This window comes from Pygocentrus nattereri, chromosome 3, assembly GCF_015220715.1.
Source record: "Pygocentrus nattereri isolate fPygNat1 chromosome 3, fPygNat1.pri, whole genome shotgun sequence".
Lineage (NCBI taxonomy): Eukaryota > Metazoa > Chordata > Actinopteri > Characiformes > Serrasalmidae > Pygocentrus > Pygocentrus nattereri.
This window is the reverse complement of record NC_051213.1, coordinates 13878052-13891667: the sequence shown is the minus strand read 5'-3', so window position 1 is coordinate 13891667 and position 13616 is coordinate 13878052. Positions and strand designations below refer to the sequence as shown.

The following is a 13616-nucleotide window of genomic DNA, read 5'->3' as shown; positions in this document are numbered from 1 at the left end:
ACTAATTTCAAGTTCTGCACTGCAAGTTAAGTGTGCAGGTCCTTATGAGATGTGAGGAAATTGAGCAAGACAGATTATGACATACGCACTCCAGACAGAAGAAGGGTTTGTCACATCAATATGCTGATACACTACTTTCCTCGTGAGGCAGCGCTTGCACACCCAATAGATGAGGAAAATGCATTGCTGTAGTTTCTGTTTCAGCACCCGTTACTGTTGCTGCATGTGACCCGGAGGGAGATGGTTTGATAATGGAAAATGTTTTCATGTGCGCAAGATTTCAAGCAAACATAAACATTCAGTTATCATATCTGTCTATTCAAGCTCGACGGGATATTAGTGATTTGATCTGCAATTATGAAATGTTGTTTTCTAATGTTCTGACTCAAACAACTGTTCTACAACATGACACTGATGTAAATAATTAATCTTCCTATCAAATAACACGCATATAGAGTTAACCCAGTAAAACATAAAATTATGCGAGACGAAACTGATTATTTATTGCAAAATGGATTTGCTGTTCAAGTTCAAGTGCATGGAGTTTACCCTGCCTTCTGGTGCCCAAACCTGTTGGTTCATCTAGGTTTTGTACTGATTAGAGGAAATGAACTGGGATTACTATATTGGATACTTTTCCACTCCCTTGAATCGATGATTGCATAGATAATGTGGGGTCTGTTAGTTATGTTACAAAATTGGACCTTCTTAAAGGTTATTGGCATGAAGTGGCCGCCGTATTATGGCCACTAATAAAAGCAGCCGCGTAGTGGCCATGATGTGTCTGTTGCTAATAAAAGTGGCCGCGATGTGGCGACCGCTGATAAAAGCTTTTATTAGTAGTCGCCAAATTGCGGCCACTTTTCTTAGCAGTCGCCACATTTTGGCCACTTTTCTTAGTGGTCGCCACATCGTGGCCGCCTTCATCCTAGATGTCTTTGATCGAGCTCTATCACTTCAGAGAACAGAGTTCCACTGGCCCAAAACACTGAGGGGCTTAATACCCCTCTAGCTGACACTTGCCCTTAGACATTGTGACCTTAGGTTCATGACTGCTCTAGAGTGTCCCACTCTATTGGCAATGCTTTTCTATAGAGAGTATTACATACCTGTGTCAGCTTGGAGGTTTTGTGCCGTTCTAGCCAATGCATTACATTGGGCATTGTGACCTTAGGCCAGGGCTTCTCAATTCCTCTCCTGGTTGGTGAGCCCAAGCTCTGTACATTTTTGTGCTTTCCCTACTCTACTTGTGCTTCACTACTGCGGACCCCTTAGGCTGTTCCATTCTATGGCAATGGAGAGTGATCAAACATTGTGTGCACAGTTGAGTTGTCAGAAATGAGTGCACCTGAAAATGAACTGCACTCATTAATTAGAAGGGGTGTCTGGATACTTTTGGACTTGTAGTGTAGATGTGCAGGGGCATATTTAGACATCACCACTAATTTCACATTTCTGTGGTGCTGTAAAGGCAATAAAAGAAAATAAGTCTTGCCTCACTTAATAAAAGGGCTTTTTGGGTTATTACAGATTAAAAGTTACCTCCCATACTAAATGAGCAATGTGAGTCATCATGTTTGCTTGTATAGATTGTAAAGATTATGGGCTACATTCTAGATATGTGGCTAGACTAATAAAAGTTCAGAGTAACTTCTGCCTTCTGCTGCTCTCTTTTCTGATCAGAACTGGTTCGAGCAGAATGAGCTCAAACCCATAATCTACCACTTCATAACTAATTTTCTCTTCTGCTGAGCTCAATGACCCAAAGGCAACACTACTCTTAAAGTAAAACATCCTTGTCCTGAAAATCTTTAATAACAGAGCACTGTGGGCTCATCTACACCATATTTGGTAAGATACTGGTTCTATTGTACCTTTTAGTAGGAATACAACGTCGAATGTGCTTTATCTGGTCACAGCAAAAGAGGTTTACCCTAAAAAGTCAAAACAATTCATAAGCTTAAGGTTTATGAAATGAAAGCATTTAGGGACTGAATGAATCAGCAAGAGAAATGCAAACCAGATGCTGCTGAAATGTCCTGCAGTAACAAGGCGCTCAGCATGAAGAGTGAAATGGGTTTGTACTGATGACTAAGCACCGTATTTCTACACTTTCATTCATGCATACTGCACTTGTTGAAACAGTTCTAGTACAGTACTAATTAACGTCTTGTTTTACTGTGTTGTGCCGATAGGTGGAGCTCCAGTCACTTTTCTGACTGTCTAGCAGATCAAAACTTTCATTCTTTGCTTCAGCTGATTACACATATTGAGTAAGAGGCATAAATGTAATACATGAAATTAATTCATTAGAGTACTTTGCAATTACATATAGGCCTATCTGTCATCCTTTTAAGAGGCCTGTTTTTTAACATGTTACAACAGCTCAGCTTTCACTCACTTTTATGTTCTTTAAGCTAGAATGAGCTCAGAGAGAAGACAGGCACTTGAGTAATTATTTTGGAAGACTTGGTAGAGTTGAGTACTTGTTCTTTTGCCCAGTTACACATTCAAGAGAAAAGAAAGTACCTTTTTTCATATCAGTATAAAAGGACACTGCCTGTAACTTGTTTGGTTGTGTGTGATGTGACCAATGGGTGTTCCTGAAACATAGATCAATAACACACACACACACACACACACACACACACACACACACACACACACACACACATATATTGTAAGCTGCTTGTCCTTCTGGGTCATGGAAGGACCTGGAGTGTATCCCAGTGGTCACTGGGCGGAAGGCAGGAAACACCCTGGAGTGTATCCCAGTGGTCACTGGGCGGAAGGCAGGAAACACCCTGGACAGGTTGCCAGGCTATTGCAGGGCAGACAGACAAATACATTCACACACACACACACACACACACACACACACACACACACACACACACTCACACACCTAGGGGCAGTTTAGTGTGTCCAATCGGCCTGTTTGTGCCGCCCAAAAAAGAAATGTTCATTTATTTATTTGTTTCTTTAATCAGTCTTACTTACTTATTTGTTGGTTGGTTTATTTATCAACTAGTTTTTATACTTAAATGTGTTTAAATGATATATTTACTTTTCAAGTATATTTTAGCTCCACTTAAAATGTAAAATGTTGATACAGTGCCGATACTTTCAGTTACTGTGTACTAGTAAGGTTTAAAGAGGACAGCGTCTCTTTACTGTTCCTCTCAGCACAGCAGAGGAGCGAACTGGACAGGACGCTAGTTCGTTCCACCTTTATTCCGGCAAGCCACGCCCTCCTGCGATAGGATTGGCTTGTAGTTCATTCTAGCAGTCCGTCAACCAATCACATTGTAAATGAAATTATACTAAAACATTGACAAATAAGCCTTTAGATCATCGCAAACGGAGTCCTCTCCAACAAAAGTGAAGTCTAACGTGTAGTTTCTTTGTCTTATTAAGCATCTGTTATTATTCATTAAGTCAAGAGTCTGTGATCGCTGCTCGATAATCAGTAAACTTTGCGCTCTGAGGTTTTTGTCTGTGCTCTGTGATGGTCAATGCGGACCTCAAGCGCCGGTAATATATAAATGAATACATTAATACAAGACTAGCGGAGTGACTGTGAGTCCTGACTGCAACAGCCCACAGCAGAGGGAGGAGCCTGTCTGAAAACGGGTGGGCAAAAAAGTGGCCCTTCCTCTGCAGCTCACTGATTGGAGCTCCTAACTTTTCATTGAAGAGGACAGAAATGTGTGTGAGTGAGTGAGAGAGTGAGAGAGAGAGTGTTCGCGCGTGTGTGTGTGTGTGTGCGCGTGTGTGTGCGCGCGCGTGCAGCCGTGCTTTTGCACATTAGCTCGACTCCCGGTCTCTGAAGCCTGACTGAAGCCGCTGAGAGTGCCGTGGAGTTTTACTCGCCGTGTTGAGGGCAGTTCACTCCTCAGACCGAGTCTCAGATCCAGCTTGTTAATTGTTTACACTCCGGAGGCTCGTGCAGTCAGTTAGCGGTGACCCGAGCGATGGCTTCTCCTCCTGTCAGAGAGGAATGAGAGAAGAGGAGGACAGGAGGAAAGGAGGAAAGGGCGGCGTTTTCTGCGCGTTCCTCCCGCGAGCGGCGTTTTACAGGTATTAAAGGGAAGCGGGGCTCCGCGCGCTGAGGCTCGTGGTGGATTGGTCTGTGGAAAGTGGAGCAGAGCGACGCTGCCAGGAGAGAGAGGTGTGTTTTTCCCACCGAGCGGAGGGTCATGAGGACTTAGAGGAGTTAGCAGAGCCAGAGGTGGCGCGGGGTGGAGGTAAGAGAGGGAGAGGGACGATGCCCTGTAGCCTCGGAGCTGAAGAGTGGACCTGAGAGCGGAGAGGGAGCAGAGCGACTGACCGATCAGAGCAGAGATGGCCTCTGAGGTGGTGTGTGGACTCATCTTCAGACTCATACTGCCCGTCTGCCTCGCCGCAGGTACCACTTCACCCCCCTGCCTTCATTTAATCTCTCTCTCTCTCTCTCTCTCTCTCTCTCTCTCTCTCTCTCTCTCTCTCTCTCTCTCTCTCTCTCTCTCTCTCTCTGTCTTTTCTGTCAACTATTTCCTGTTTTTCTGTTTGCTGTCTCTATGTTAAGGCAGTATTCTGGACAAATTGTTAATAAAACATTTAGATTTAGGCAATTTAAACAATTTTTAACTTAAGTTTAAAAAAAAAGTTTTTATCCTTTTTCCTCCTCCTGTTTTTCAGCCGTTCTCCTCATTATTACAAATGACATTGTTATTTTACTGCAACATTATTGTTGTTATTATTATTATTGTTATGATTATTTTCATGTTGTCTGTTGTTGTAAATAAGAAAATGTAAAAACAAACATTATTATTATTTATTAATACTACTACTACTAATAATAATAATAATAGAACAAATGCCAGTTTGTTTCTGCAGATAATGCTATTAAATTGAACTCATTGTGACATATAAAGACCATTTGTCAGTCCATTTGACTGACAACACTGTATTAAATTACATTACATACTGGTTCCTGATTACAAAATAGCCCAGTCTTAAAAACATTTTTATTTTATAATTGAAATGCTTGCATTTTAATTTACTTAGTTACTTCTCCTCAGTTGTGTCTCTGCTTAGTAATGCAATCATTTCATATGTGTATCACATTCTCATCTAATATCTCAACATATAAGATCTTCAATCCTGACTTAAAAATAGTCTTTATTTATGTGTTACAAATAAATGGTTTAAATAGTGGTTTCAATATGTAAACGTCTATTTTATAATATAGTCTTTTACATCATAACTGTCTATTTTAAATCATTATATAATCACTTCAAAATGGGATAGACTGCAGCTGCGTATACAAGTGTGATACACCGATTACAACAAGTTGTCCTTTAAGAGGTAAGAATAATCTGAATAGCTACAGCTTCAAAAAGCATGAGAGAAAAATGTCTGAAACAGTGTAAGTTACATAATTGCTGACTCTTAAGATCCTCTGAAGATGCTAAATATTCTTCTAAGATATGGTACATGCACTTTAATTCTAAAGAGTAATTTCAGTCATTTTATTTGAATGTAACTGATAAATGAACTGAATCTGATAGTCCTCTAGTGTGTTATAGTCCTCTAGTGTGTTAAGACTGTGGGAGCAGTCTTCAGACGCCCCTGGGGATCAGTTGAATGTTTGCTGTCTACCAGCTGAGACTGATACAGGGGTTTAAGCAGACTCTGAATCAGAACTTGAGAGAGTCAGTCAGCTTTCAGTCTGTCCAGGACATCACAGTGTTCCTGTTTGGTACTCTGCCACAAATGGTGCTCTGGACTCTCGCTGTAGACATCTTTATCCAGGCAGCACACTGGCTTCTCCTCATATAACTGAGGGAGTGTCTCAGTTATAAGAATTCCACTGGACTTGTTCCTGGGCTGTCTACGTATAGCATGTAAACATCAAAACCTCAGAGCTTCAAAACTTCCACAGGTGCCCGCGGGGGCAGTGCTGTAAGCCATGGGCATGCAGTGGTGAAGATGTTTCTCGTGCACAGTTTGGTCTCAAAAGTGACAAGAGCTTACTGTGTGTAAGTAGGACTGGGACCACAGTCGGTTAGAGCTTTGTAGTCATTGTTGTAGAGCTGCTGAAGAGACAAAGACTCTTTCAGACTTTTTTCCGGCTGATGTGTCACAAAAAGTTTTGTGGATGTGTCACCAGGCTTTTTGGAAGTGGTGATTTTGTGACTTTGGCTGATATTTCCAAAATCATTGTATTATTTCCATCAAGAGCTAAGGGCATTGGGTAAAAAACAAGCGTACAACAAAGCTGTTCTTTCTTTTTCTTTAAACACATTCTTTGTAATGTATGGCAGCTGTCAGATCAAAAGCTTGGAACCCCAATTTTTCTGTTTTTAGACCATCTGAAAATACCATGACTTTTATATTGTGAGAACACTTCATAATGAATGAACCAACAGGAATTTACCAAACTAACTGAGAGTAAAACTTCATTACATTAAGTTAATAATAAAGATATAAATAGAGGTATGAAATAAATAAGGACATTACAATTACATTAAGTTGCATAAACCCCTAAAAAATGCCCAGCTCGTTACTAGTGCACAGGTACTCGAGTACTTGGTTACCTGTTTGAGGTGTCAAAATCCAAGTCACTATTTTGGTATTCACTGCTTTTCTTCACTGGAAGAGAGAGAAACATTCAGGCTAACAATTCAGTGATTTTTTTTATCATTGGATGGGTTGGGAATATAGAGCAGACTCTAAATGCCTAAGAAAAAAAAAATTAAGCAGTGCAAACATTTTGATTACACAAGACCTTCTTCAGTGCATAAACGTTCAACACAACATAGTGCTTTTATAGTCACATCCATGACTTGTGACCAATCACACAAGTTACATAGACCCCACCACAAACTAGATATCTATATATACAACCTACAGTACAAAGACGTGCAAAATTACATACATTACTACCTGCGTTCACGTATAAATGATCACTGTTTTCTCTGATGCTCTTTATAAACTGTCTAAAAATGAAGTGTATTGCCTGGAAATATGATCAAACTCTAAATATCTATTTAAGGAAATGATATTCTTTTACAAAGTCAATACGTTCATAACCGCATAATTCCCGTGGTTGCCTGAGGACATGATCAAGCCAGATTTACTGGGCCTTTTAAAAATAAATAAAGTATTTAAAAAAATTCAAATAAAAAATTTAAATAATAATAAAAATCACCTACAGAGTGTTATGCCTCTTGTAAAAGATGTACAGACATTTGTGATCGTTTTGCACTTGTATATTATATCGTGTATTATACTGTATTTATCTGCCATTGAACTTTTTGTTGTTTCAGTTTTTGACAATTGTAAAGTTACCTGTTATCCTTCACACTGTTTGTATATTTCACAATGAATCGACCAAAAGAAATGAAAACGTCTGATTACATTAACTAATATTAGAAGTCAAGTATGTTTTTTGTCATTTTGGAGATAAAAGGTTACAGCAATATAAACACACGTGTGTGTGTGTGTGTGTGTGTGTGTGTGTGTGTGTGTGAATGTGTGTGTATATATATATATATATATATATATATATATATATATATATATATATATATATATCTCATACAAGTGTCTTAACACAGGTTGCTAAGGATGTGTCTAGAGGGCAGAGATAGTGTTGTCGGCTCTTGTGTTGCTTTTTCACTAACTAGGGTAACTAATGTGATTTAGCTGGTGGTATCTAGATCCTGAGACAGTGAAAAGATATTACTCCAACAAAGTAACCTGCTGGCACTTCGTAAACTGAGGAGGAAGACCTTGTGTGGAAGACGAAGAGTCCTCATTAGCGTCCATTGTGTTGATGAGCTTATAACTCATGAAGAGGCAGCATCTGCTGCCCATTCAATACAAAAAAAATGATTTCCCTTTGCTATTTTTGAAGAATAAAACATATTTTCACATTTTAGCCTCCAAAAAGTAAAAAGTAAGCCTCCCTCTCCATGTTAATTTTGGCAAAAGACCTTTTTTTCCTCTTTTGTTGTTGACTTTTCCTTCCCTGTGGTTAACCTGATGTCTGTTCATTAACTCTTATGGATACTCAAATATCAAAATTAGACAGCATGCAAATCCCTAATTTTTTACATGCTAGGTTTTTTATTCAGTAACTACATGGATAGGCTGAATTATTTCTACATTATAGAAGTGTTTTAGAAAAGTTTGGACCTGCAGGAAGGTCCTGGTGATTTGAGGGATTAAACGTTAAAGATTTTTTTTTCTTTTGATCTTATAAAGTTTTGATACAGCAGCGTTGGTATGTTGTTGTCATTTTTAAAGCTGTGTAAAGTTCTACACATATAATATATCGCTGTTGTTGGAACAAAACCTCGTATCACCAAAATGAGAATTTTACAGGAGAAGGAAAAAAACCTACGTTACTTTAATGTAAGTCATTAAAAGACCAGACTTTTTTACAAGTCAATTTAGGTCATTTCTTTTAGTCTGGTCATCATGAAATTTACAATCAATGTAAAGGACAATGAGTATTTTTTAATTATTTCAAAAACTGAATAAGTGGAGGTTTTTACAAGGTTTTCTTCTGATAACAGCAATATGTCATTGCTAATATTAATTTCATTATCCCCTTGTTTGAGTTGTTCAATGATACCAGGCTTTCTGGCTAAAGTAAGTGTCCATGCTGTGGTCAGTGAGAGACCAAAGGGTTTCTGTATCAGCAGCTTTTCCTGCCCCTCCTCTCAGTTTCCCTGCATGCCATTCTCCATGCTGTCAAATACAGAGCTTTTCTGTTTTTATTTTTTTTATATTCACATCCTTAATCCTCTGACTAGACAATTAAGGATGCAAATCTTGAAAACGGAAGATGCTCTGCTCCTCTCTGTCCAGAACGCAGTGATTTTCCCCTCAACATGTGCACCGGGTGACTCATAGGTTTTTATCTGAAAGACTTGTTTTTGCAGATACATTCTGGGCCTGGCCTCCTACAGCCTCCCACAATGGAGATCCTTAACAACTAAAATCCTGAGATTTCCCACAACCCAAATGCCCTGGAAAGCCTCATTTACAATAGCCACAATGACTGTTTATCTGTGATAATACTCTATTAGTGGCAGTTGGTTCTGGGCACATCAAAGAGTTTGCCAGCTTGGTCTGGAAGATCATGTAGTGGCCACATTTTTCTTTTTTTTTCTGTTCTGCATTTTATTCAGCTGTCTGGAGGAGTGCAAGTGTAAACGCCACTAATGCAAAGCTGCTTTTGGCTTGGGAAACGAAGTCAGCAAGTGTTGAGAATGATTGCACATAGATGTGCCTGGAGAGGTGAGCCAGGGACTTAATTTTGTTGTGGTGAGTGTGATTAAATGCAAGTGAATTTGTTTGAAAACGCTCTTTTTCTGCGAGTTCTTTGACTGCCCTTTAGCCTTTCAGCCTGCCACCGCCCCACTTAAGCTCAAGCTGCTGATTTTCTGTAGAAAGTCCCTTTTTTACTCCAACTCAAAGCATCTTTTTCCGGTCTTATTCACCAGACAATTTATAAATATTAACAATATGAATGAACACTTCGAACCCTGAGTGGTAAACCCAGGCAGAAGGTGCTCTTAAGTCTTGTGACCTTTTCTTTAAACTTTTTACCCTGCAGTGTGTCTCTCTTGTGTGGGACCAAAACCTGGACGTGTCTTGTTTTGTTTTTCTTTAAGTATTTTATTGCAGTTTTCACTTTGTACAAACATTTTGTTTCCTTTGGCTCAGGATGTATACAGAGACTATAAACTTTACATAGAGCCACCTAATAAATAGAACGGCACGCATGGACAGAGAGCGCCAACATGTTTGCACATGGAGAGGAAAGGCGAAGTCTCTTAAAGGTACCCTGTCATAGAAAATAAAACAGCAATCATGGAAGATGTTTGAAGGAGTTTTTCAGGATTATAGCACGCAACAAGTCCATGAACTCTGTGGAGTCATTATTATGGTCTGAAGGGCCTCTAGTCACAGTTGGTAGCTGGATGCAGAAGCACGAGTGAGTGCAGAGGTGCTTGACCTGAGTTCACCGTGGAAGCCTTTTGTGCATTTGGTTTGATGGCTCATTTTTACATGACCATTTCCAACCCCTGAAATTCATGAGGCTGTTTATGTGGCTGATGTATATAAATGGCTTCTCTCCTGACTGTATGGTGCCTTGTTCAAAAAGCAGGCCACTCATTATAACTTCAGAATGAATGGGCAGAGGTAAACTACTTTGGAATGAAATGGTGTTTAAATGTAAATGTGGTGGTTTTCATGACATCACAAAAACAACTAATTCATAATTGGCTGTTTTTTTGTGATTTAATAGTGTTTACATACTACTTCAAATGTGAAGACACTTTGGATATCTATATCTTACATATTTTTTTTGCATTTTATCTTTTTCCCAAAAGCCCATTTATTATTTGTATTTACATGTGTGTTGTGACACCACAAAAGCAACCAGTTCAAAAAGGGCTGTTTTTGCAGATTACTGTCTATATTTGGACTGTATGGAGGGGCAGTGAACAATGTTTTGAAACTTTAACAGAGTTTACATTACAGCGCATAAAACATCTTTTAAAGGCAAGTAAATGTCGTTTTTACAAGGTATGGGCCCTTTAATCTATGTGTGTAGGTAGGACAGAAGTGTCCTTAGTCAAACAAATCATACAAATGATCTCTTGGGCAATGTTAACTGATCTATATCCCAAATGATTAACAGTAGCATCCTGAAGGATCACTGACACAATCATCTGATATTGTCGCTCTACCAGAGTCAAATGTTATCTGTCTTTATGCCCTCAGATTTAAATCATAGTCCTAACTCAGTTAGAAAAGACAGTTTGAAAAGTCAACATCATCTGCAGTGACCGAACACAACAACTAAAGCATTTCATACCCTGAAGCCGTCTCTAGCCCTGAGCTGCCTGTGCATTCAACTGATAAAAGCCCTGTAGCTTCACAGTGCTGCAATCTGTCACTCATCACTGAGAGAGTCTTAACTCACTGATAATGGCACAGACCACTTTTCCAGTCGTGACCCATTTAGCATGGCTTAGTCACACACTATACATTTTCTCTTTTAGGTATGTGTCTGAATGCTTTGTGTTCGGGCGGGGCAGAAAGCCACAGTAAACAGCAGACATGGGCTTTCAGGCTAAAAGGAACTAGAGGAGGAACTGGAGTCCATAAAACACTCTTAGTGTGTTGCTGCTGGAGTGATATGTGGTGCAAAGAGCAGTATTACTTCAAAGCTTTGATGGCAAAATCATCACTCCATCTACCACAAAGTTTTTGGGTGCCATTCACAAAGTGTTAAAGAAGTGTTTGAGAGGCACAACTAAGCAACCAGCAGCAAATGTTTATAAGAAAGTAAGGAGTCTACAAGTATCTGCAGACTGTGGCCTAGAATGAACCATCTTCAGTTAGTTGAAAAAGTTTGAATACACTGGGTCAAATTACACTTCGTTGATGTTCTAAGTGAAAATAAGTTAACACCTTACTTAAATATGACATTTTATGCAAAATTTTGTGAACACTTTCTATTCATTTGCTCAGATTCACATATTGGGGGAAAAACATCAAATATAAAAGTCTTTAACTTCTGCACAGGCCACTTTTATCTTTGTATGTATGTATGTTATGTATATTAATCTCTATATGTTAATTCAGCAAATAAACAGTTGTAATTGTCCCTTAAAATGTGTAAAAAGTGTGTTCACTTGTTTTTACTTAGAAAATGAACAAAACATCATTTGGCCAGGAGTATTCAAACTTTTACACACAACTGTGTATGTCTATAGTGCGTAACATTTTCTAGTGTTTCATATGAGGAAATTGTCAGCTGTGGTAATAATCCACTAAATAATTGCTATAAAGCTTGTAAAATTAACCCCAAGACAGCACTTGTCACAAGGCTTAATTATGTCAGATACTATATCAAATATATTACACCATATTTCACTTCACAGGATAGCTGTGAAATATCTAGAGTGACTTAAAAGAGTACCGTGCCAAGCATATGTGAAATGAAAGAAATTTTGATCACCCATGTGTTTCTTCTGGGTGTTTCTTTTTCTTCTCGGCCCTCATAGTAGTACTATTCATGCCATTTTATCTTAACCGTTTCCTGTCTGTAATCTGACAGTTCAGCCACTGAAATACACTCAGTCACCTGAAAGCAACTTTTGTGCTCGTTCGTCCTGCTACACTAAATCCAGAACGTTTTTTTCTTTCTCCGGCAATTAAAGAGAGGCTACCAGAAACAGACCAGCTGTATATCACACCTATAAGAGCTCATATAAAAAAGTGCAGTTGGTTGCCGTCTTGTAACCTCATTTTCTCTGTTTAGAAAATACATCGCTGCTTTGATGGTTTTCACTGGACATGGATATTGGTTTTAGGTTTTATATTAGTGATATCCCATAAATTCTGGAAAAGCATTCACATTTATCTGTGACTATACAGTACAGTGCAGACGTCCGAGATTTAAATTCCCAGTCACAATCTTTAAATATTTTTTCATAATTCGTTTTTCAGCATCAGTAAGAAAAGACAGGTAACATAATTTACAGAAAATTACACAGAAGCCTAAACAACTAAAGATAACATCCATTTTTATCAGTATTTAGTGTGTCCACTCTTTGCTTTTACTGCAGACTTGCTTTCAATATATCAAAGAAATCTGAAGGGATATTTTTCCTCACTTGCGAGAAGTTGGTTGCAATTTTTGATTCGATTTTCAATCTGAAGTAATACCAAACACAGTCAATGATGTTGAGGTCTGGACTCTTGGGTGGTCAGTTTAAATATCAGTATGTTCACCCTTCACCTTAGTTGCACTTTTCATTATTTTCAGGACTTTTGTTTGCAGTTGTTTAAAGAATCCTGCAGAGATATTTTCCCACACCAAGTTTAGCCTTGAAAGTTGGTTGCATTTTCTGCTTCTCACAATCCAAGTAATCCCAAGCACGTTCAAAGTGCGGTGGTCAGTCTGTTTTTTTTCTTCTTCTCAGTAACAGCTTCTTGACAGCTACACATCCTTTCAAACTTATAGTGTTGAGTAGTCTTCTCACAATATTAACACCTGTAGATTTATTAAGATCTGAAGCAAGAGCAGAGCTTGATGTTCTCCTCTCTCTCAGAGATGAAAGCTTTAAGTACTATTTATCTGATGGTGACAGTTTTGATGGTCTCTGTATCTTCATCAATTTTTTATATTTTTGATATTTTGGAAACTCCTGTTTTTCACTTAGGAAAACGTATGACTTTCCCTTCAACTAGTTTATCTTGTATTGATTCAACTCAGAAATATCTCCTGAAAAGTAAATAACTTCTGCTTAATTGCTGTTTTGATTAGAAATTAAATAAATGAAGGGTGGTTCCTTGCAGACTTTTGCAGTACTGTACATATATATTTTAACAACTTTAGAAACATATTCATATTCTTCTTCTCCTGAAATAGCAGCGTGAACACTGATACTTTTTATTTCTAAAGTAGTTCTAGAAAGGCAGACAACAGGCAGATGTTCGCAGCTCCGTTTTGTTGGTGTTCTTGGCCGATGTGTGCTGAAACAGCCTGTGTTCCTCCGTGCCGGTGTTGGCTGGAGCAGACCGGCTGGCTGTGTGGTGCA

The 13616-nt window shown here is 38.7% G+C and overlaps 1 protein-coding gene across 2 annotated transcripts in view; it reads left to right on the top strand.

The window, feature by feature from the left end:
- The first annotated feature begins 3753 nt into the window (after positions 1–3753).
- The window catches only part of LOC108431241 (piezo-type mechanosensitive ion channel component 2), a 143376-nt gene continuing 133513 nt past the window's right edge, over positions 3754–13616 (top strand). The window contains exon 1 of one of the 2 annotated variants that reach the window (XM_037536789.1): positions 3754–4408. In XM_037536789.1, the coding sequence (XP_037392686.1) occupies positions 4345–4408 (64 nt within the window). In that variant the 5' untranslated portion in view covers positions 3754–4344. The remainder of the gene's footprint in view (positions 4409–13616) is intronic. The other variant, XM_017704263.2, reaches the window with a different exon arrangement.